Source organism: Carcharodon carcharias, chromosome 26, assembly GCF_017639515.1.
Source record: "Carcharodon carcharias isolate sCarCar2 chromosome 26, sCarCar2.pri, whole genome shotgun sequence".
In the NCBI taxonomy this organism is placed as follows: Eukaryota; Metazoa; Chordata; class Chondrichthyes; order Lamniformes; family Lamnidae; genus Carcharodon; species Carcharodon carcharias.
Window position 1 is genome coordinate 11077552 of NC_054492.1, and position 20694 is coordinate 11098245.

At 43.1% G+C, this 20694-nt stretch overlaps 1 protein-coding gene across 2 annotated transcripts in view; it reads right to left on the minus strand.

Moving 5' to 3' along the window:
- adamtsl3 (ADAMTS-like 3) overlaps positions 1-20694 on the minus strand; it is a 604254-nt gene that overhangs the window by 288393 nt on the left and 295167 nt on the right. Inside the window, exons 7-8 of one of the 2 annotated variants that reach the window (XM_041175078.1) lie at positions 8172-8298; positions 497-571 (exon numbers count right to left, since the gene is read on the minus strand). In XM_041175078.1, coding sequence (XP_041031012.1) covers positions 497-571; positions 8172-8298 — 202 coding nt within the window. Of the gene's footprint in view, positions 1-496; positions 609-8171; positions 8299-20694 lie in introns of those variants that run through there. The other variant, XM_041175080.1, reaches the window with a different exon arrangement.

Genomic DNA, 20694 nt, shown 5'->3' on the forward strand with positions numbered 1-20694 from the left:
TGAACATAACATCCTGCATAGGAGTTGACAAATTCTATCATTTCTGTACAAAACCGAGCAGGCTAACGATCAAATGATTAAAATAAACTGTTTTAAGTTATTTAGATGTTGTTAACAGGTCTCCGCCTCTTGACATTTTTCTCTGTATGTTTCCCATCCATCACAGTTACTGTTAACGCCAGCAAGTGTTTTTGCACTAATTTACAGACTTTCGGAAATGTTGTTACGTTTGAAGATGTTCCATTGTCTAAACACTCGTATGGTTCTTGTTATTTGTAAGGATACAACTACCCAAGTTAGTACAAGCGATAAAATATTACTGCTTTATCAAAATTAAGTGACAGCATAAAGTTCAGCATTTGTTCAAGGTTGAGGAGACGCAACATGCAAATCCTATTTTTGCCTTTGTACTGTATTTATTGATGATTGCTGAGGTTTTTGTTTATATTCCTCTACTTTAAGTGGTCAAGAAAAAGCATTTCAAAATTGAACTTACAAAGGTGAGCAGGTCCTTTCACTGTGATTTTCACGTGGCGACTCCCATATGGAACTGCAATCACTGTGTCTTCCACTGAATGGTTACAGAAATGAAAATCAGTTGCATGTCCGATGTGCATGGGCTAGCAGTTAGCATTTATTAATCTGTCACACTGAACTGCTTTTAGCCCTGTTTATTCACATGACACTTCACTTTGGTCACAAGCTGTCAAGAGTGTCAAAAAGTTTGATTGCACACCATACTGCATTGAATCGCATTCTGGCTCCTACCCAGAAGTTGAGGGATCAATCTAAGCCAGAGCGTGTCTGTGGCCTCACTCCACAGCTTAAGTACCTACTCAATCCAAATAATGACAGCATGATTTGCAATAACTCATTAGCAATGATTGCTTTGCCTTACACTTAAAAGATAGAAAGAACCAAAAGTGAGATGACATCATGCATCTGATCTGCACATTCTACGAGCTCGCTTCAGCAAGGTACAAATGGCTTCCGAGGTTTCCTGTTCAATTTGTAATTTTTAGACACGATTGCTGAGGGTTTTGCTCACCAGGGTGGGACGGTAAAGTTTTCATTAAAAAAAATCCTTTACGCTTTCGACTACACCGTGTGATAACTCTTAGTTGATTTTGATAAAATCCAAAATTCTGGGAACTGCATCATCCTAATTGTACATCTGCTTGATTTTTGGCTTTTGGAGAAAAAAGTAAAAGTTCAAATCCAGCTCTGTTGCCCACAATCTTGACCATGAAGAAAAAATGTGTTGTCAAATTCCAGCTGCTCCTGCTAGTTATTACCTTTGACATTAAGTGCTGAGGTTGCCATTTCTGTTTTCACTCATCATAGCACTTAGCAAGACTGAGATTGTGCCAAATTCCATACCAGGAGGTTAGAAGTATATGGCATGTTTCTTATGGCAATAAAGTTAAGTTTACATTACATCTTGAAAGTAACTTTGAAAACTTTAGAGATTTAAATATCCAAAATAAGCCTCTAAATGTGTTAAGATGTTGCAAAAATGTCATTTTTTGTATGATTAAAGTGTATAAAAAAATGAATCAAATTTCAATGTATGTTCAGGTAGAAATCATTATTCAGGTGTCACTTAAACAGAACACAACATGCAGTCATCTTAGCTGTTTGCTAGCAGTAATACAATACTAGCCACAAAGCCAATCAATGCAAAAACCATTAAAAAAAATTTACACTGGAAATTTAGAACAGCTTGAAAATCATTTTCAGGTTGACTTTTTTGGAACCAATGCTTCCTTATTGTTGATTCTTTTCTCACGTCTGTTTGAAATAGCATGTAGCATCGCTATTGTACAACTTGCCACCTCATACAGAGAATGCAAAGGATTGACATGATGGGCGGAAATGGACTCTGCGATCTATTTACAATTATATCAGACATTCCGTGGATAAAAATGAAATGCCTGAATTATTACAAACACCAGGTAGCATTTAACAATAAGGATCTTGTTAATCATCTGTACAGACCCAAAAGTCAGAAAATCTATTGCAGTGTTACAGCAGGATTGCTTCAGGCTCAATTTCAGCCTGATGTGGCATAAAGAGTATTCTCAGTGATCTCAAGAATGAAAAATGTCGATGTTTTGCAAGACTTAAAAGCAGTCCCATGTCTTCCACGTCCTTGATGGCTTTCATCTTAGCTTCAACCGATGGCCCATCTGTCCACCTACACAATCGAACTGATTGGAACATTATGTGGTTCTGGCAGTTACTGTTTACCATCTTTATTTTTAGGCTACTTTTTAAAAATAAAGCCTCCACTCACATCAAATTCGGCTGGAAATCATGCTGCAGGATTACAGATACAAACACTTTCTTGTTAATGTGAAATTACTCTCTCTCTCTTAAGTTAGCAGAGGCACTAAGCAGTTTCTGAATCTTTCAAAGATGAGTTTCAGAACAACATATGAAGCATTCGTAACTATTTTTCCACAACATAATTTCAAGACCTAAAAGTAGTCAATTGTGCATATATTTTTTTTTAAACTTTCCACTTCTAAATTCATTCACCTCCCCCTCTGAAAGCACTGATTTGTTGCTAGGTTCCAGATAAATTTTGCATTTGCCTGGCATTCACACACGCACACTTGTGTCAGGAGGTCTTGGACAGCATTCAGAAGCAGGCGCCTTAACTGTTTATCTTTCTTTGCCTTTTTCTTGCAAACTTGGGATCAAGGAGTAAATTGTACCCCCTCCTGCTGCCAACTCAGCCTAGAGCAGGAATCAAACCTGAGGCCTGCCCAGCTCAGCTATTCCATGTGTAAAACCTACTGAAAAATCAATTTGCCCCCAAACTATAAGTGAAACCCATTTGCAGTAGTTTAATCAAGCATATGACAAAGGAAAATCAGTTTTATAATTTTATCACATAAGTCTTTGGAGAGACAGTAAAATAACTGAGGTGGGGGTAATATATTTAAAGATCCTATGTGTTTTTATTCTGTAACAAATAACCTTATTTAGGATTTTCATTTAATTGAAATAGTTATATCGACTTTAGAATTAGATCATGATATAGAATTAATTTGTTTCATAGAAACATTAAGGGATTAATCCAAAAATGGAGGAATCTTGTGGAACCTTGGTAGATTTTTAATGTGATTCCTGGTGGTACGCAACAGTGAGCATAGAAATAGGAGGATAAAACAGATAAATGCATGGCTAGAGGGATAGTGGAGGAGGGAGGTTTCAGATTCTGGGTTAATTGGGGCTGGGTTGAGAGGAGATGGGAAATGTATAGGGAGGTCGGAATCAATGTCTCTGTGGATTGGGTTGCTAGTGCTATTGGTGTGGGCTTAACCTAACTTGGCAGGGGGATCAGAACCAAGATATAGAAACAGAAAGGTATTAGGTGGGGTCAGAGTAAGAGGGAATGCAATGAGGTCTAAATTAGGTTAAATATGCATGTGAATGTTAGCAGCAATAAAGTTGGTGAGCAGCAGGTTGCCATGGGGAAACATGGTGTTGTGGCGAGAACAGGGACAAGGCTAAGAAAAAAGTCATGACTGGGTACTAAATACTCCTGGACACAAGGGCCTGAATTTTCGCAAAGCCAGAAGGGCTTCGCAACTTTGCCAAAATGGACCCGAAGCCTGGAATCTGGAAGTCCTGCCCCTGAACCTACCATCTACCATCTCTGCTGGGGTTGGGGGTTGGAAGTTGGAGGGGGTGGGGGACACGAATTTCACAGATCCACATCATGGTGGCAGTGGCACATATAAAAGTTGGGAAATCTCCTGACTGTGTACCTGACTTCAGAGTGAGAATTTGAGCCAAATTGTTAGATAGGGAAGGAAAGCAAGAAAGGAGGAGGGATTGCAGTGTCTATTAAGGATAATGTTACAGTTCTGGAAAGGGAGGGTGCCCTACAGGAGTCAAGGATAGAATCTATTTGGGTAGAGCTAAGAAACAATAGTTACCATAACACTACTGGATGTTTTCTACTGGCTACCAATGAGTGGGAAAGATATAGAGGAGTACATTTGCAAACAAATTATAGAGAGGTGCAAAAACTGTCAAGTATTTATAATGGAGGACTTTATGTGAATATGGACTGGGATAGTTTTTAAAAATTCATTTGTGGGATGTGGGCATCGCTGGCTAAGCCAGCATTAATTGCCCATCCTTTACTGCCCTTAATAGAAAAAATGTGAAGGGCAGCGAGGGAGAAAGGTTTCTAAAGTTCAGCAGAATTTTCTTGATCAGTATGTTTCTAGCCCAATGAGAAAGGAGGATCAAGTACCATTAGGAGGACATTTAGAGGACAATGATCAACGAAGTAAAAATAATTAATTGGGGGAGGACCAATTTCTGCAGGGCCCAGGTAAAATGGAGTCAAAGATTAGCAAGCAAAACTGCAACAGAGCATTGAGTTGCCTTTTAAGAGAAGATGGTTTGGGTATAGTGGAGTTACTTTCCCACAAGGGAGAACAGTAGAACAAACAATGCCAGAGCTCCCTGAAATGATGAAAGAGATAGAGGGTGATGTCAAGCAGACCTTTGCACCTTTACCAAGAAAGAAATGCCACCAAGGTCATAGTCCAAGAAGAGAAAGTTGAGATACTGAATGGGCTAAAATTTGATAAAGAGGAGGCAATAGAAAGATTGTCCATACTTAAAGTTGATAAGCCACCAGGACCAGATGAGATGCATCTGAGGATATGGAGGAAAGTAAGGGTGAAAGTTGCGGAGCGCTGGTCGTAATCTTCAAACGCTCCTTAAATACAGGGGTGGTACCAGAGGGATGGGGGAATTGTAAATATTACACTCTCGTTCACTGAATGGTGTAAGGATAAACCTAACAACTACAAGATAGTCAGTTTAACCTCAGGGGTGGGAAAGCTTTTAGAAACGGCAATCCAGGACAAAACTAATATTCACTTGAGCAAATGTAGATTAACTAAGGAAAGTGAGCATAGGTTTGTTAAAGGCATATCATGTTTAACTAACTTGACTGAGTTTTCTGATCAGGTAGCAGAAAGGGTTAATGGGGTTAATGTGGTGCATATGCACTTCCAAAGGCATTTGATAAAGTGCCACCTAACAGGCTTTCCAACAAAGCTCAAGCACATTAAATAAAAGGGACAGTGGCACCACTGTTGGTTCAGTGACAGGAAACAGGCAGTATTAGTGAACGGTTGTTTTTCAGACTGGAGGATGGTATACTGTGGAATTCCACAGGGGTCGGTACTAGGACCACTGCTTTTCTGGATTTATATCAATGATCTGGACTTGGATGTACAGGACACAATTTCAAAATTTGCAGATTTCAAAAAAGTTAGGTTTAGAGTTAGGGTTCACAGAAACACTGTGAACTATAAGGAGGAAATTACAAGAGGACATAGGCTGCTTGAATGGACAGACATGTGACAGATGAAATTTAGTGCAGAGAAGTGATACACTTTGGAAGGGAGAGCAAGGAGAGGCAATATAAAATAAAGGGTGCAAATCTAAAGGGAGTGCAGCAGGGATATCTGGGAGTATATGTGCACGAATCAATGAAGACAGCAGGACAGGTTGAGAAAGTAGTCAATAAAGTAATAAAGTCTGGGGATTATAAATTGAGGCATAGAGTACAAAAGCAAGGAAATGATGGGCAACCTTTATAAAACACTGGTTTGGCCTCAGCTGGAGTATGGGGTCCAGTTCTGGGCAATGCACTTTAGGAAGGATGTGAAGACTTCAGAGAGGCACTAGAAAAGATTTACAAGAATGTTCAGGGATGATGGGCTTTAGTTATGTGGATAGATTGGAGAAGCTGGCATTGTTCTCCTTAGAGAGGAGAAAGTTAAGAAGGGGTTTGATAGAGGTGTTCAAAATCTTGAATGGGCTGGACCGAGCAGATAGGGAGAAAGCGTTCCCGTTGGTCAAGAACCAGAGGCACAGACTTAAGGTTATTGGCAGAAGGATTAAAGGTAACATGAGATGTACCCTGGTGTAATATCAAGGCGTAGTGACCAGAAGATCCCTGGTTCAGGTCTCAGTCTGTGCTGAACACAACCAAATTAAAAGTTGAGGTACTGACTTTGAAGCTTTCAAGCTGGGAAAAGCCTGGTGGGGGACAGGAGAGAGTTGAAAAATTCAGCTGGAAGATCGCACTTGTAATGACAGAAGACAGACCTCAGGGCCAACAGTTAATAAAGGGTGAATTTTACCAGGGGATGTATTCTGCACCACCCCCATCACAGTCCATGTCCACAGTCCGAAAGATCAGTCAACACCTCACTGACTTTAAGCCTGGCTGCCATGCAACGATAATACACTGGAGGTGGGCTGAATTATCTGAGAGTGGGATTGCTGTCCCTTAGGAGCATGAAGTCCCACCCTCAAGAGTTGCTGGCCAATCTGATTGGTCAGCAGCTCTGGAGTCCCAGCAGCACCAGAATCAAGTAGTGACCACTGCTGGGATTACAGACAGTCCTCAAGAAGAAGGAAGGTGTCTCCTGGGCTCAAAGGTAAGTCCGGGATTTTGGTCAGGCAGGGATCGAGGACTCTAGCTGGGTGAAGCCAGTTGAAGGGGTGGGAGGACCTCGGGGAGTAAAGCCTCGGAAGTTCGGCGAGGGTTTCAGAGGCTGGGGGGGTTACCTTCTTGGGATGGGGGCTGCACCCCACCCCTGGCCCCTGATGGGCACAGGGGGTCCCGAAAAGGAGGTATAGCCCATCCTTTCCTTCCCAAGTTTATGCATACTTTGAAACTTGCTGGCCTGGCTGTTTTCCTTCTGCTTTCCCCAGCCCAGCCATCATTGCGGCAAAGGCAAAGTGAGGTCCTTATGTGGCCATTAATTGGCCATTTAAAGGCCTCAATGGGCCTAAGGGCAGGCGGGCAGGCTGTCTGATATCTTACCCGTGCCCCCCATAACATGGGAGACAGCCCAAAGGTGGGTGGGAAGGTGGTGGGCTGGTCACCTGCTTTATTTTACGTGCCCCCCTGCCCCACAACCTTGAAATATACTGGCAGGGAACCGTTAAATTCGCCCCTAAGTATGACAGACAAATTGGCAAATTTTATGGGTAAATTTGTTAGGTTACAAACCTGGTTTTTATATGTATCTGGCTGGCTTGCTGGAGGAAATACATCAGCTATTTGATTGCTTCATCTTCTCATTTCTCTGTTGCTGTCTGACTGTCCTGGTTTCCAGTTCTGCTTGTTGTTTACTAATTGTGACTATGCCAACCTTTTGAGTTGTGATATGTCTACAAAAATTAAACTTGAGCCAACGTTACACTGTAATTTGTAGAAAGACAGTGCGATGGACAAAACAGGCACAATACAAACAGCTTTCTGTGGGGTTGCACATACCTGTTTCCAAACAAACATGAGGGCCCTGAAAGGCAAGTGAAGCATAATTCCCAGCATACGGAATCCCTCTGACATGTAGGAGTTCTAGGAGGAATGGACAGGTGCTTCACTCCTAACACAGCTAACAGGAATTTCCTAACCAATGTCAGGATGCAACATACCCAAGTCCCAGCCTTTCTCAGAGCAGTTCCACTGGACTCTGACCATAATTCCAACAGAGCTGCGGTGGAAGTTTGGCTCCACTGCTTACCCGTTTCACTGCCTGCACGTGTGAAACATTGTATAAAAATGAAGAAAGAGTTAACAATTTTTTTGGCCATCTTTTCTCTTCCTCCCTTCCTGCAGGGACTGACTTATGCTGTTGTGCCCAGTTGTATTGCAAAAGTAAACTTTTAGTATGTCGCAAGTTTGTGTTTCGTTTTGCGAGTCTACACGAGGGGACACTTTACAGTTCACCTTAATCCTTTTCTTATCCAGTGTGTGCACATATATATTTTTCAGCAGGTGTCAATGAATAGCAGACCAGAAGCTAAGGCCAACATTAACACCCTTCACTTCACCCCCTCCCACCCAGAGAGGTGCTAACACAACAGAGAAAACCAAAATTAGGATCCTCTATTCTGTACTGCTTAATGCCACCCCGGGCAGTTCCTTTGTCTGCGAGGCTGCTGGAGGAGCTCAAGATAAACATTGAGTAACATACAAGCTGAAAAAGTAGCAACAGCATTATCAATAATTCTCCTTTTAAAATAAATCTCAGGCTCTGTGCTAACTGAGGTTGCAGAATAAATGTTCTGCTAATACACAGAAAATGTTAAACAATATAAAATCATAGACGCACATTTTTCAGAAGACACGTGTGATTTGGACTGTCCTCGTACAAGTCTGCATGTTGAACCACTGCCTGCACAAACTCCACAGTTGTCTTCCTTGGCTTTACTCCCAAGTTGCCGATCACAGCCCACCACCTGCCAACAACAACATCACAGTCAAGAGAAGGCTGAAGCCGACAGTACACACACTCAGGTTTCAGGAATTCTGTTTATTTTTATGTTACCCTTTACATTCTGAAGCTGGCCTCATTCTGTCACGGCGCAGCTCACTTTATTTGACTCTTAATTTGTTTGGAATGCCTAAAGTATGGCTTAATTTCTGGAGAATTTCACAGCATTATGAAAATGTCAAAGAATCTGTATCAAATATGTGAAATTAATTCTTCTGCTGCACGGACCTTCAAGTGTACCTTCATCTTCCTATAAGGTTACACATATTTATGGGGTGGTCCAAGTTGAGCCCAATTGCTCACAATTTGTAAGTCAATTTTGATAAATGTGGATTTCAACCCACCTCCAGGACCTGAGCTCATAATCTGGACTGACATTCCAGTGCAGTACTGAGGGAGTGCTACATTGCCAGAGGTGCCATTATTTGGAGCCATTTGTCTGGTGAGGTATTAATCGGAGGCCCCCATCTGCTTATTTAGGTGGATGTGAAAGATCCCACAGCTCTATTCAAACTAGCAGGGAGTTTCACCAGTATCCTTGTCTGCATTCCTCCCTCAACCAGAAACAGATGAACTGGTTATTGGTCTGTGACTTTGCTTAGCACAAATTGGCTGCAGCATTTGTGCACAGTGCAATGACATTTCACAAAATAATTCACCTGATGTGAAACACTGATGCATCCTGTGGATCTGATAAAGCGTCATGTAAATACAAGTCTGTTCTTTCAGAATTACCTGGATTTAACAAAACAACAAAGCTTTAAAGCCTTGTACAGTATCGTAAAATACCAATGTGCATAAAGCTTCAAATGACTTTAAGAGACACTACAGTCCGAACACCCAGTGTGTTTGTATGCAAGTCTTTTGATGGAGGTTCTAATTCATTTTCAAGACAATGAAGCAAAGAATTTAATACAAACATACTGGATGCACATACCACAACATCACTTACTGCAATTTCCAGCCTGAGGTGTTAAGTGATAAGTACAACAGCACTTCTCAGAGTAATTTACAAGCTATAAAAACATGGTTAGTGTTGCTGCTAAGACTAACAAAAGGGGGGGAAAATGATTCCAACAAAAGCATGCTGTTACAGCTCAGGATTTTGACAAAGACCTTACTCCTCGTGTAAACAGAGATTCCAAAAGCTGCCTGTGTTGCTTACTTACTGCAACCCACATCGTTTAGATACTACTAGACTAAGTTAGTCCAACCCAGGTTCAATGGGAAACCTGAATGCAAATCATAAACTGGAGCATGATTGTCGAAGATGCCACGTTGTGCATGAAATGTTAAACCAACTCTCCATCCGCCTGTCCAGGTGAACACAACAAAAATCCCGAGACATTACTTGAAGAAGAATAGGGATTCTCCCTAGTGCCCTGCTCAATAATTCAACCATTCATTTAACTACTGTCAGTGGGATCTTTCTATACATACATTGGTTGCCACTTTTGCCTCCATAACCACAGTGAATGCCTTTTCAAGGTAATTGATTGGCCTTTGGGAGGTTTTGATTGGATTTATTTACAATAAAACCAATTTTTGGGAGCAAAAGCACAATATTACACAGGACAGTGACTATATGAAAGTTGAGAATAAGTGAGTCAAAGCTGTTTAAGAACTCCTGCAGTGATGCCCTATGTTGCAATGATAGGTAACAACTGTCAACAAGTGTTAATTTATCTTTTTCATGTCTCAGTTTTTGTGTGGTTACATTAAGTAAGACAATCACTGGTTACAGCTTTTAAATTTTTTTTGGATTGGTACAGTTTTTTTTCCTCCCAGAAACACATGTGTTGCAAACACCACCAATAATAACTTTTGGGCTAATGAGCCTGTCAGCATATTATAATAGTTACGGTACCTCTCCAGTGATGTATCTATCAGTCCCGTAAAACTGTGGCCTACACAACACTGGGGAGAAATAATAACTGCTGGCAGCACTAATGGACCATATTAAAAAGGATTAACCTATATCCATATTATCCATTGGGAGGCAACACAGGAATCCTGAGCTGCTGTTAATTTGGGGAAGCAAATGCTGCAATTTTGCATAGCACTGATTAGTATTAGCGCTGGAAGTCATTGTCCTACTGTTACTGAGCAGGGGGACATACTAAATGATTCTAAATTGTCCCATCTGTTATAATGCTTCTTGGACCTGAAATGATTTTTTTTTCCCCATGACTGAGCTCCCAAGACTGGGTTGTAGCATTTTGTAGTCTTTACATAATCAGGCTTGAAGAACAGCTGCTGAATTCAAAATAGCTATCAAGAATCAGATATTTTTCCAAAAAAGTCTTGCTGGTATATTTCCCCCATTTTATTTTCCTTTCTCGAGCCTCCCTCACACATGCAACAGCATTTTACAGGCTTTAAGTGATCTGCGCACATTGCCTATCAGTCTGAGAAGGAAGGAGTGCAAGACAGAACAGCAAAGGGATAGCAAACTTTTGCTATTAATGCTAGGTTCTTGGGTCAAAAACGCACATAAATTGGACAACAGCAAATGTAACTTGGCTAATACAGCTAAAATATTCGAGTAAATTAAACAAAGGGTGTAAAAGAATATTCTGATTCAGTTTGCTCAGTCTCACTCTCAATACTCACCAGAGAAGAATACTGTTTATCTTCCTCAAAAAAGCAGCATGACATTTATGTACAATGTTTATGTTTGTAATGCTCTCTTCAGTGTTTGTTCACATCCGCTCACATACATCAGAGACACACAAGTGCTCTTTACAACACAGATGAATACAGAAATCAGCTTTTTAATTAACCACTACCACATCTCTCATTGTAATACTCACATAACTCAGAGGAGGTGCAGTTTGAGGAAGACAGGACATTATAAATAGAATTTAAGTGACTGTGCCTTTAAAGCCAGACGGCTTAACTGCTCTGCATTCTTGAAAGGAATAGAGAGTTCATTGAAGGGATTTGCTGCAAATTAGAATGCTGATATCTTTGACAGGTCAATTAAAAAGCTGGAGACAAGTATCGCAATATTGTTACTTCAGCTCTATTTGCTGGCAGAAGTCACAGGGGAAGGATGTAGTGTTGCAATAAATTTAGCGAGCTGCTTCAATACATCCTATAGATTATACATGCTGCAGATTATACCTACTGCACCCAGAGGGCACTTTTGGTGGTGGGGGAGGATATTAAGCAAAGTGGCAGGGGCACCGATCAACATAGTTACTCCATCATAAATGGTGTAGAGATTCTCAAGTGTTGCTGAGCTGCATTCAGCCAGGCAACTGGTGAGTACTCGCATCAAACGCTTGATCTGTACCTTCTGGTTAGAGATGAGGCACTTGTCACAAAGCACTCATCCTCGAGTGCTGCTCTTGTATCTGTTGATTCGACTAGTCCAGTCAAGCTTCTGATCAGTACATGGTGACATGTTCATGGTAGAGGACTCAGTAACTACGGTTCTGTTGAAGCTGAGGAGATAGCTTGGCTTTATCATGATGGGGATAACCACTACTTGCCAGTTAGATGGCGCATGCTGCCAGCCCAAGTCTGGATTTGTCCTGGTTTTCACAGTAAGCTAACATGGGCTATTTCATTATCAAAAGAGTTGTGAATGGAGTTGAATACTGCCTCACAAATGAATGGTGCCACTTTTCCCCTTATGGTAGAGGTTCACTATTGGGAGAGTTGAGAACGAGTGGGTCAATGCTGCTTAGTTGATGAACTCGTGCGGTGATGTCCTGGGCTGCAATGATTAGCCTGACAAACTCAACCACATCCATCTTCCTTTGCGGTAGGGTATAACTGCAACTGGGGGTGGATTTTCCCTTTGAACCCCACTGGCCTCAGCTTTGTAAGGTTTCTGTGAGTTCATGCCCACTCCAGAAGCTTTGGCACATAACCCATCCTGACGCTTTGGTGCAGTATTTAGGAAATGTTATTCTGTTGGGGATATGAGACTGAGGCCTTGTCTACCCCTTCACGTGGACATAAAAGACCCCACAACAGTATGAAGAGAAGAGATCTCCTGCGTCCTGGCCAACATTGGCCTCTTAACTAAAACCTAAATCCCAGCTCTGCTCATTTACTTAATCGCTGTTTATGGAATCTTGCTGTGTGCAAATTGGCTGCCACATTTCCTACGGTACTAGTGATTACACTTCAAAACTACCTCACTGGCTGCAATGTGCTTTGGCGTGTGCTGAGATGGTGATAGGTGCTATATAAACGTAAGCTCTTGTTTCCCTTGGCACATCACTTAGCTGAGTGCTGCCTTTGGTTCGAGGATAACTGTTCTCATTTTTCTTCTGGCATTTAGCTCTTGTGTCAAGTCTGGTTCAAAGCTGTGGAGAGGTATTTAGTTGAATAATCCAACTAAACTGGAACCCAAACCCAGTAAGCAGGTTATTGGTGAATAAACGTTTGTTGACGGTGATTCTGCTCTTCAAGCCCATTTCACCATAGATGATGGCTAACTCGCACCTGAACTCCATTCAATGAACTTTGTTTCATATACTTGAATGTCCTTAGCCAACACAAGTCTATCAGTCTCAACCTTGAACATTTTAGATGACCTAGCATCCACAGCCTTTTGGGGGAGAGAGTTTCAGATTTCAACTATCTTAGCTGACTTCACTCCTAAATGACCTGAACTAATTTCAAAATTATACTTTCTTATTCTACATTCTCCCACCAGAGGAAATAGTTATTCCACGTCCAACTATTTATCATTTTAAATCACTCGATTAGATCACCCCTCAATCTTCTGAACTCAAGAAAATACAAGCCTAGTTTATGCAGCCCTTTAAGTCCTGGTATAATTCTGGCAAATCTGCTTGGTAACCCCACTAAAGCCAATACATCCTTCTGGAGTAAAAATAGAAAATGCTGGAAAAGCTCAGCAGGTCTGGCATGCTCTGTGGAGAGAGAGAAAAAGAGTTAACATTTCGGGTCCGTAAGACTCTTCTTCATCACATGGACTTGAAACATGAACTCTGTTTCTCTCTCCACAGACGTTGGCAGGCCTGCTGAGCTTTTCCAGAATTTTCTGTTTTTATTTCAGATTTCCAGCAACCGCAGTATTTTGCTTATATCCTTATAGAGGTTCAGGGCCCAAACCTGAGAGCAATAATCCAGATGGAGTCTGATCAAGGCTGTATACAACTGAAGCATTACTTCCTCAGTTTTGACCTGTGCACGACACAGTCCGTTAACTCCATTTATCATTCAAGGATGTAACAGAACCTTGTGAATTACTATAGCTCGCAGCACAAAATGGCACCTGTCATGACTTTTACATAGAGAAAATGGAATTTGGTAACCCCGAGAAAGTATTAAGATCAAATCCAAACAGAATTGTTATAAAATTCACGCATGTCTTGAAGAGGGACATTCATTTTAATTCAAGGAAGCTAGATTAATTTTTACCGTGCAGAAAGTTATAAACAAAATTGGTGTCGTGGGGGTGGGTAGTCGGGGAGAGAGTCAGACATTATTCAGTTTTTGTTATTTAAACAATTTCTGTTTGATCCAAACCATATGTCCCATTTTTAAAAAAGACAGTAGCCTAAATCTTGATCCACCACAACCAGTTGAGAATCCTTTAATCTTGTGCCCACTGAGGATTCATTTTATAACTCAACGACAAAATATGAGTTCAACTAAGCTTACTAGATTTCAACTTTAGTCAGTTAAGGAGAGCAACTAATTACTGTGTTATTGTTAAGTATACTTAAAATAAATTGAATGACTTATTTGCCAAAATGATGGAGACAGAAATTTGAAAATGCATGAATATTTCCTGCAGCATACACAATATAATTTCCAAGCTCAATCCCTTGATATTTTGGAGGACAACCGCAAATGAGGAAACTGAAGCATAGATCCGGATTCAGCTTCAAACATAAGCACTAACTTGCAGGGAGTCGTGAAGTAAATATTATTTATGGAGTGAAGAGTTCACTTAAGTCATGTTCTTGGAGTAGAAACACACTCACCAATCTGTTCCTCCCAATATGGCATGTAAGTTATTGCCTATGGCTTTAAACCATGTCAGTGACACTTTAATTGCACAGTAGTGCTCTGTGGCACTCTGTGAACGATCAAGGGCTGTGGTCTACAATTTTCCCATCTGATTACATCTGCTCATCCCACAGCTTCTAGGGGCTCTTATGAAAGTAACAGGTAGCTGAATATGGGGGAACAGTGCCACCTCAGTGCAGCACTAATGGGCAGCTGCATTGTCAGAGGGACCATTGTTTGGATGTGAGGTTAGGCTAATGAGCTTCTGCCTTGAAATGAAGGCATTGTGATCACGTGCTGACGACAGAAATATGTCATTTGATCTATTTCCTGCAATTTGTACTTCAGCAACATTGTGCATAGGGACTCTTAATAGTCCCTGACATAAAATGCCCCGTAACAAGATTGTATGGCCCAGTTAAAGTTTAAATGGCTTCAGCATGTTTCACCTTCAGCCATCAAAGTGGTCACCAATATATTGCAAAAGGCCCCTAAGACCTGTACACCTCTTGACTCACTTAATTCCAGTGGACTCCTTGGCAGAGGCTGAGGAACATACCAAAATGAGTCAACTGAACTCAAGGCCAGAAAATTGGGTACGTCCCAATCCTACTAAAGTGGAAAACCTAAGCCTTTTCTGATCTCATCCATGTTGGTAGAACTAGTATTAAACTTTGCCTATGTCCCTACACAGGAGGACGATAACTGGAAATGAGCCAGCTTAGGTAGGCTTTGGTCCACGATAAGCCAAAATTGTCAAGAAAGTTTGGAAAGAAATCACATGCATACTGTCTGAAGAGAGAGTGAATCATGATAACGGGAAGCCTAAAAAAACAATGGGAGGGGAGTATTTATGTAATTATATGTTTTGTATCTGGCCTCTGTGCAGGGCTTAACTGCTCACAAGCTATGGGAAATGTCTGACATGTCTAAAGAATACAAAAACATTCTGATAGCTTAACACGTGCACTTCAAAGTAATCACTCAAAAATATTTCAACACTTTCAAAGTCCATTTCAAAATCAAGAAAATTCTCTTTCATAAAAAAAAGGTGCCAATCGCAACCCATCTTTCAAAAAGGTAGAAAGTCTTTGGAGGCCACAACACTCTCCCCACTTCCCCCACACCACCAGTCCATTTCAGCAACTCCTGAAAAAGGAATACTAAAACCCAAGGCCACTTCTCTCTGAATGGCCGTCCATTTCCTTATTTTTCTCAGCACTAAAATATCTTACTTTCTCAGTGGTGAAGGATTTCTTTTTCCTAATTGGTTAAGACTCCAAGGGGCCTACTTTAACCTAACCCACCTGTTGGAAATCTAGCTTATGCTAGATTTACACCATCCAATTTTACTTGCTATTGAAGCTGAAGTGCAGCCACACATGTAGACTCTCATGATACGCTGATCCATTAATAAGAATGTCTTTTCAAATCACAGTCATTAAACTCTGACAACTGTGACAGAGAAACCAACCCACCCACTCCACAAACAGCCTTCATCCTGAACAGATAAGGTAAACAAATTTTGATGTAGTCAATGTTAACTCCTCAGCTGAAGCTTACAGCATCAGCATGAAAATAAGAACACCTTTACTTAGTTTACACAATTAGAAAAAAGGCTTTTGAAGTTTGAACTAAAAAGAATACATGTGGAATGATTTATTTTGCTAGAAAGAACATGGAGAGACAGTGTAAAATAGGGGCTACAGCTTTAAGGGGGAGGCAGGAGCAGAGGGACCTTGGTATATATGTGCATAAGTCATTGACGGTTACAGGACGGGTCGAGAGAGTTAATAAAGCACATAATATACTGGGCTTTATTAATAGAAGTATGGAGCACAAGAGTAAAGAGTTTATGAAAAAGAGAGTAACATTTTGAGTCCATGTGACACTTCTTCAGAGCTCTGAAGAGTCATACGGACTCGAAATGTTAACTCTGTCTTTCTCTCCACAGATGCTATTAGACCTGCTGAGTTTGTCCAGCATTTTCTGGTTTTGTTTCAGATTTCCAGCATCCACAGTATTTTGCTTTTAGCAAAGAGTTTATGTTGAATATGTATAAGTCACTGGTACGGCTTCAGCTGCAGTAATGTGTCTGGTTCTGGGTGCTACACTTTAGGAAGGATGTGAAGGCATTGGAGAAAGTGTAGAAAAGATTCATGAAAATGGTTCCTGGGATGAGGAACTTCAGTTATGAAGAAAGACTGGAGAAGTAAGGACTGTTTTCCTTAGGAAAGAGACCTAGAGGAGATTTGACCGAGGAATTCAAAATCATGAGGGGTTAAGACAGAATAGATGGGGAGAATCTGTTCCCACTCGTGAAAGGATCAAAAATAAGAGGCACAGATTTAAATTAGTGACAGAAGCAAGAGTGATATGAGGAAAAACCTTTTCATGCAGCGAGTGGTTAGGGTCTGGAACGCTCTATCTGAGAGTGTGGTGGAGGCAGGTTCAATTGAAGCATTCGAAAGGGAATTAGATTGTTAACTGAAAAGCAAGAACTTGCAGGGAGAAGGTGGGAGAATGGAACTAGGTGAGCTGCTTATTTAGAGAGCCGGTGCAGACATGATGGGCTGAATGGCCTCCTCCTGCATTGTAACAATTCGGTGATTCTGTGGGTGGACTTTTCCATTCTGGAGACGGGGTCCAGTGGTGGGCGGGAAAGTCAGCGTGATCCCCGCTGGCCAGGTGAGCACACCCGATCTTCACCTTTCAGCTCATTAATTATGCATCATTGAGGAGCTCAGCAAATCTCGTGACGGGGCAGACAGGAAGTCATCCGCCCCGCACTTACATCCTGGCGCCATACTTAAAGGGCACCCCCGACAGACATTCGCTCGCCGCAGGCCAGCAGCTCTGCATTACTCCTACAGAGTCCTTGCAGCCGCAGATCACACAGGATAGGGAAACAACAACATGATCCCTCATCAGCCGTGGCCATTCACCCAGGAGGATGGAGGTTTGGAGCCGAGAATTGGCTGCCCTGCTGCAGCTATGCCCCTTGGAGGTATTCCTCCTCCCTCCCTCCCTTCATCCCTGCCCTTGACTGCAGCTGATGGCAAATGGCACAGAATGAATGGCAACTCCACACCTTGCTGGGATCTCAATGCTCTGAGACCCATGAGTCGGGGAACAAACCTGCTCTAATGTGGGCTTCACCATAGAGAGAACACAGCTGAGTGCCTTTGACATCCAGTCATTTCATAATTATCAGGGTATCCCTTTAGTCGGCCACTTGTGCTGACCTTGAACTCCACCCACCTGAAAAGACCCTCCAACCACCTTGAGGGACCTCATTGGCTGACGACCCGTGTGATCTGTTGTAAGGGTTGTTTAGTGTCTCATGTACACTTGAACATTTAAGGACGGAATTGACCGTGCCCGCTGGCAATGAAACCAATTTGCGAAAGTCCACTCGGCCTGTTGTTGGTGGGCCACGTTTCCCACCATCTGATGTCAGGAACCTCATCGTAATACATTATAATAAGGCCACCCTGCTGGAATCTCTCTCTACCCCGCCCACCCCGGCTGGATCATCCACTCACTCGGCGTGGCTGCATGAAATGCTCGCCTGGGTCACCTGTTGTTCTTCAAAGCTGAGGGATATTGGAGGCATGGGGGCAAGGGCTGCCCTGCAAGTTGATGCGATTTTGGGGCTGCCTTTTGGTTGAAGGTAGCGCACAAGCACGTGTGAGGTGTAGGGGACAGGGACGAGGAGGAGGAAATTTCGCATTAGCGAAACCTTGTATAAAGTGACCATTCCTCTGCATCCGAGACAGCTCAGATGCAGCTACGTTGACATGCGTGGAGTCAGCCTCTAGCTTATGTGCCCACTCAAGCAACGCAGAGGTATAAGAGTGCCACCAAGTTCTCCAGAGCTTTTCACCCCTCGGGCACAGACTGCAAACTAATGAGCGTTTTAGTGAATTGCAGAACAGTTAGACAACTGGGCACGTTGTACAATCTCTTTGCTAAAGCTGGCTATGGAGCAGTCACTGCTGGAGGTGCTCACAGCCCTTTGCAATGTCATCATCCTGGTTTGGACCTGTCTCCCCCATGGTTAAAACTAACAGTGCAGCCTTGCAGTGTGGGTTAGGAGAATGCCTGTGTCTGAGCTGAGAGCACAGCATGCAGTCCACTGGGCAAAGCTGCTGCCAATCGGTCGGGTGGAGTTTCGGGCAGGCATGCAGCACACTAAACTCTGGCCATCCAATGGTGGCCAGTGCTCTCCAGGATGCATTAAGGGGCCTTCAGACTTAGCCGAGAGAGGATCTTAGTGTACCCTAGCTAACCCACGTGTCTTTCTCTTTCATCCTGCAGGACAAGTACATCAGGAACATGCAGCCTGGTGAACTAGTTGTGTGCCTCGTGGCGTACAGACAGCAAAGATGACGGAGAAGAGAGTGATAGAGGCACCTGGCTGTGCAGAGGGAGGAGCAACACCCTCAGGAAGAAGGGACAGCCAGGGCTCCCGCACAAGTTGCTGAAAAGCCACAGCGAGCCAACGCTGGTCGGCACCTAGCTAGACCCAGGGTCTATAGATGCCGCCTTTCATTCTTGCACATGACCAACAGTGTTGCTGAAGACCTGCACATGTCTAGGGAACTGGGCAGTCACATCTGCCAGCTACTGCAGGATTTGGCGCCACAGGGACATGGAGGGCATCCACTGCCAGTGGCCTCGACAGTGACCAAGGCGCTCAATTTTTATGCCAGTGGCTCCTTTCAGGGCTCCACAGCTGACCACTGTGGGAAATCACAAGCCTCCACCCAAAAATGTATCCGTGAGGTCACAGATGCCATCTTTGTGAGGGCACATTCCTTTGTGGATTTCAGCCAGGATGCAAGAGCAATTGGATTCACCCAGATCTCAGGTTTCCCACAGGTGCAGGGTGCCATTGACTGCATGCACATGGCACTCAGATCTCCATTGCAACACATGGTCAATTACAAGGGATTCCATTTGCTGAATGTGCGACCAACACAAATGCATCCTGCAGACCTGCACACAGTTTCAATGGAGTATCCACGACTCCTACATTCTCAGTCAGTCACAGATCCCTGACATCTTCCACGGACCACAGAGGCTGCAGTGATGGCCCCTTGGAGACAAGGACTACCCGCAGAGGATGTGTCTAATGACACCTGTGTGACGGCCTCAGACTGCAGCAGAGCGAATGTATAATGAGGCACATGCTGCAACTCGTAACTTGGTGGAGCAGACTATCAGGATTCTGAAAATTAGGTTCCGGTGCCTGAGCCGGTCTGGTGGAGCCCTGCAATACAGTCCACAGAAAGTGTCACGCATCGTTGTTGCCTGCTGCGCCTTTTACAACCTGATGCTGCTCGGGGGAGAGGAGCTGGCTGAGGAGGAGATACAGGAACTAGAGGTCTCCTCCGATGAGGAGGGTGTCAATGGTGGTGAGGGTGAGGAGGTCCTCAAAGGCGATGATGATGATGATAAAGCCATTGCACTGGCCAGACAAGGTAGGTGTGCTCGGGAGACCCTCATAGCTGCTAGATGTGTGGATGATGATGACAACATGCAGTGAGGAGACACCAGAGATCCTCACATGGTATCTATGAATGTTTGATTCAGCCTGGCTTATGGAAGCACACATACCCTCTATGATAATGCTCCTGTCATGGAGACACAGTGAAGGCCCTAATAGTCACTTGACTGCAGGATGATTACGACATGCAGTGAGGAAACTCCATAGATCTTCACATAGCCTCTGAGAATGTCTGACTCCCTGTCTGGCCGAGGGCAGCTCACTTGTGATCAGGGTCATATCATAGAGATGCAACAATGAAACTTTAACAGCACCTGATCCTTTGGGTGCCTTCAGCACCTGAGCCCTTCAGGAGCACAGCGTCACTGGTCCCAGCTGCTGAAGAGATGGGTGGCCAGCCCCACCTTAAAGGTGCCGAGAACACACAGAGAGAATGAGGGAACTCTGTGACGCTTGTCCATGACATTCTGGCAGTAATGGCAAGCACCATGGAGGTTCAGGTATCAGGGAGTGAGAGGCCGGATCATCACTTTGGTCTGAAGACTGCACAAAGCACAAGGAAGAGGCCCTGGACTGAGACACCTGCCTTTATCTTGTGCAGAAAGGTTTCACATCTGAGTGATATGAACACTGCCATCAGAACAAGTTTACTTATAATAGTGAACATTAAGTTCAAGTGATTAACACTCATTCCCAGACTGTACAACTGCATCTTCTTAACCTTCCTAACCCTGCCGCTACTTCTTAGTGCTCCCCGGGCACCCACAGTGGAGGTGGAGGCAGGCTGCTTACTGCAGCGCCCTGTCTGTGATGACATTGGCGGGCGTCCTCTGGAGGGCCCCGGCCTGC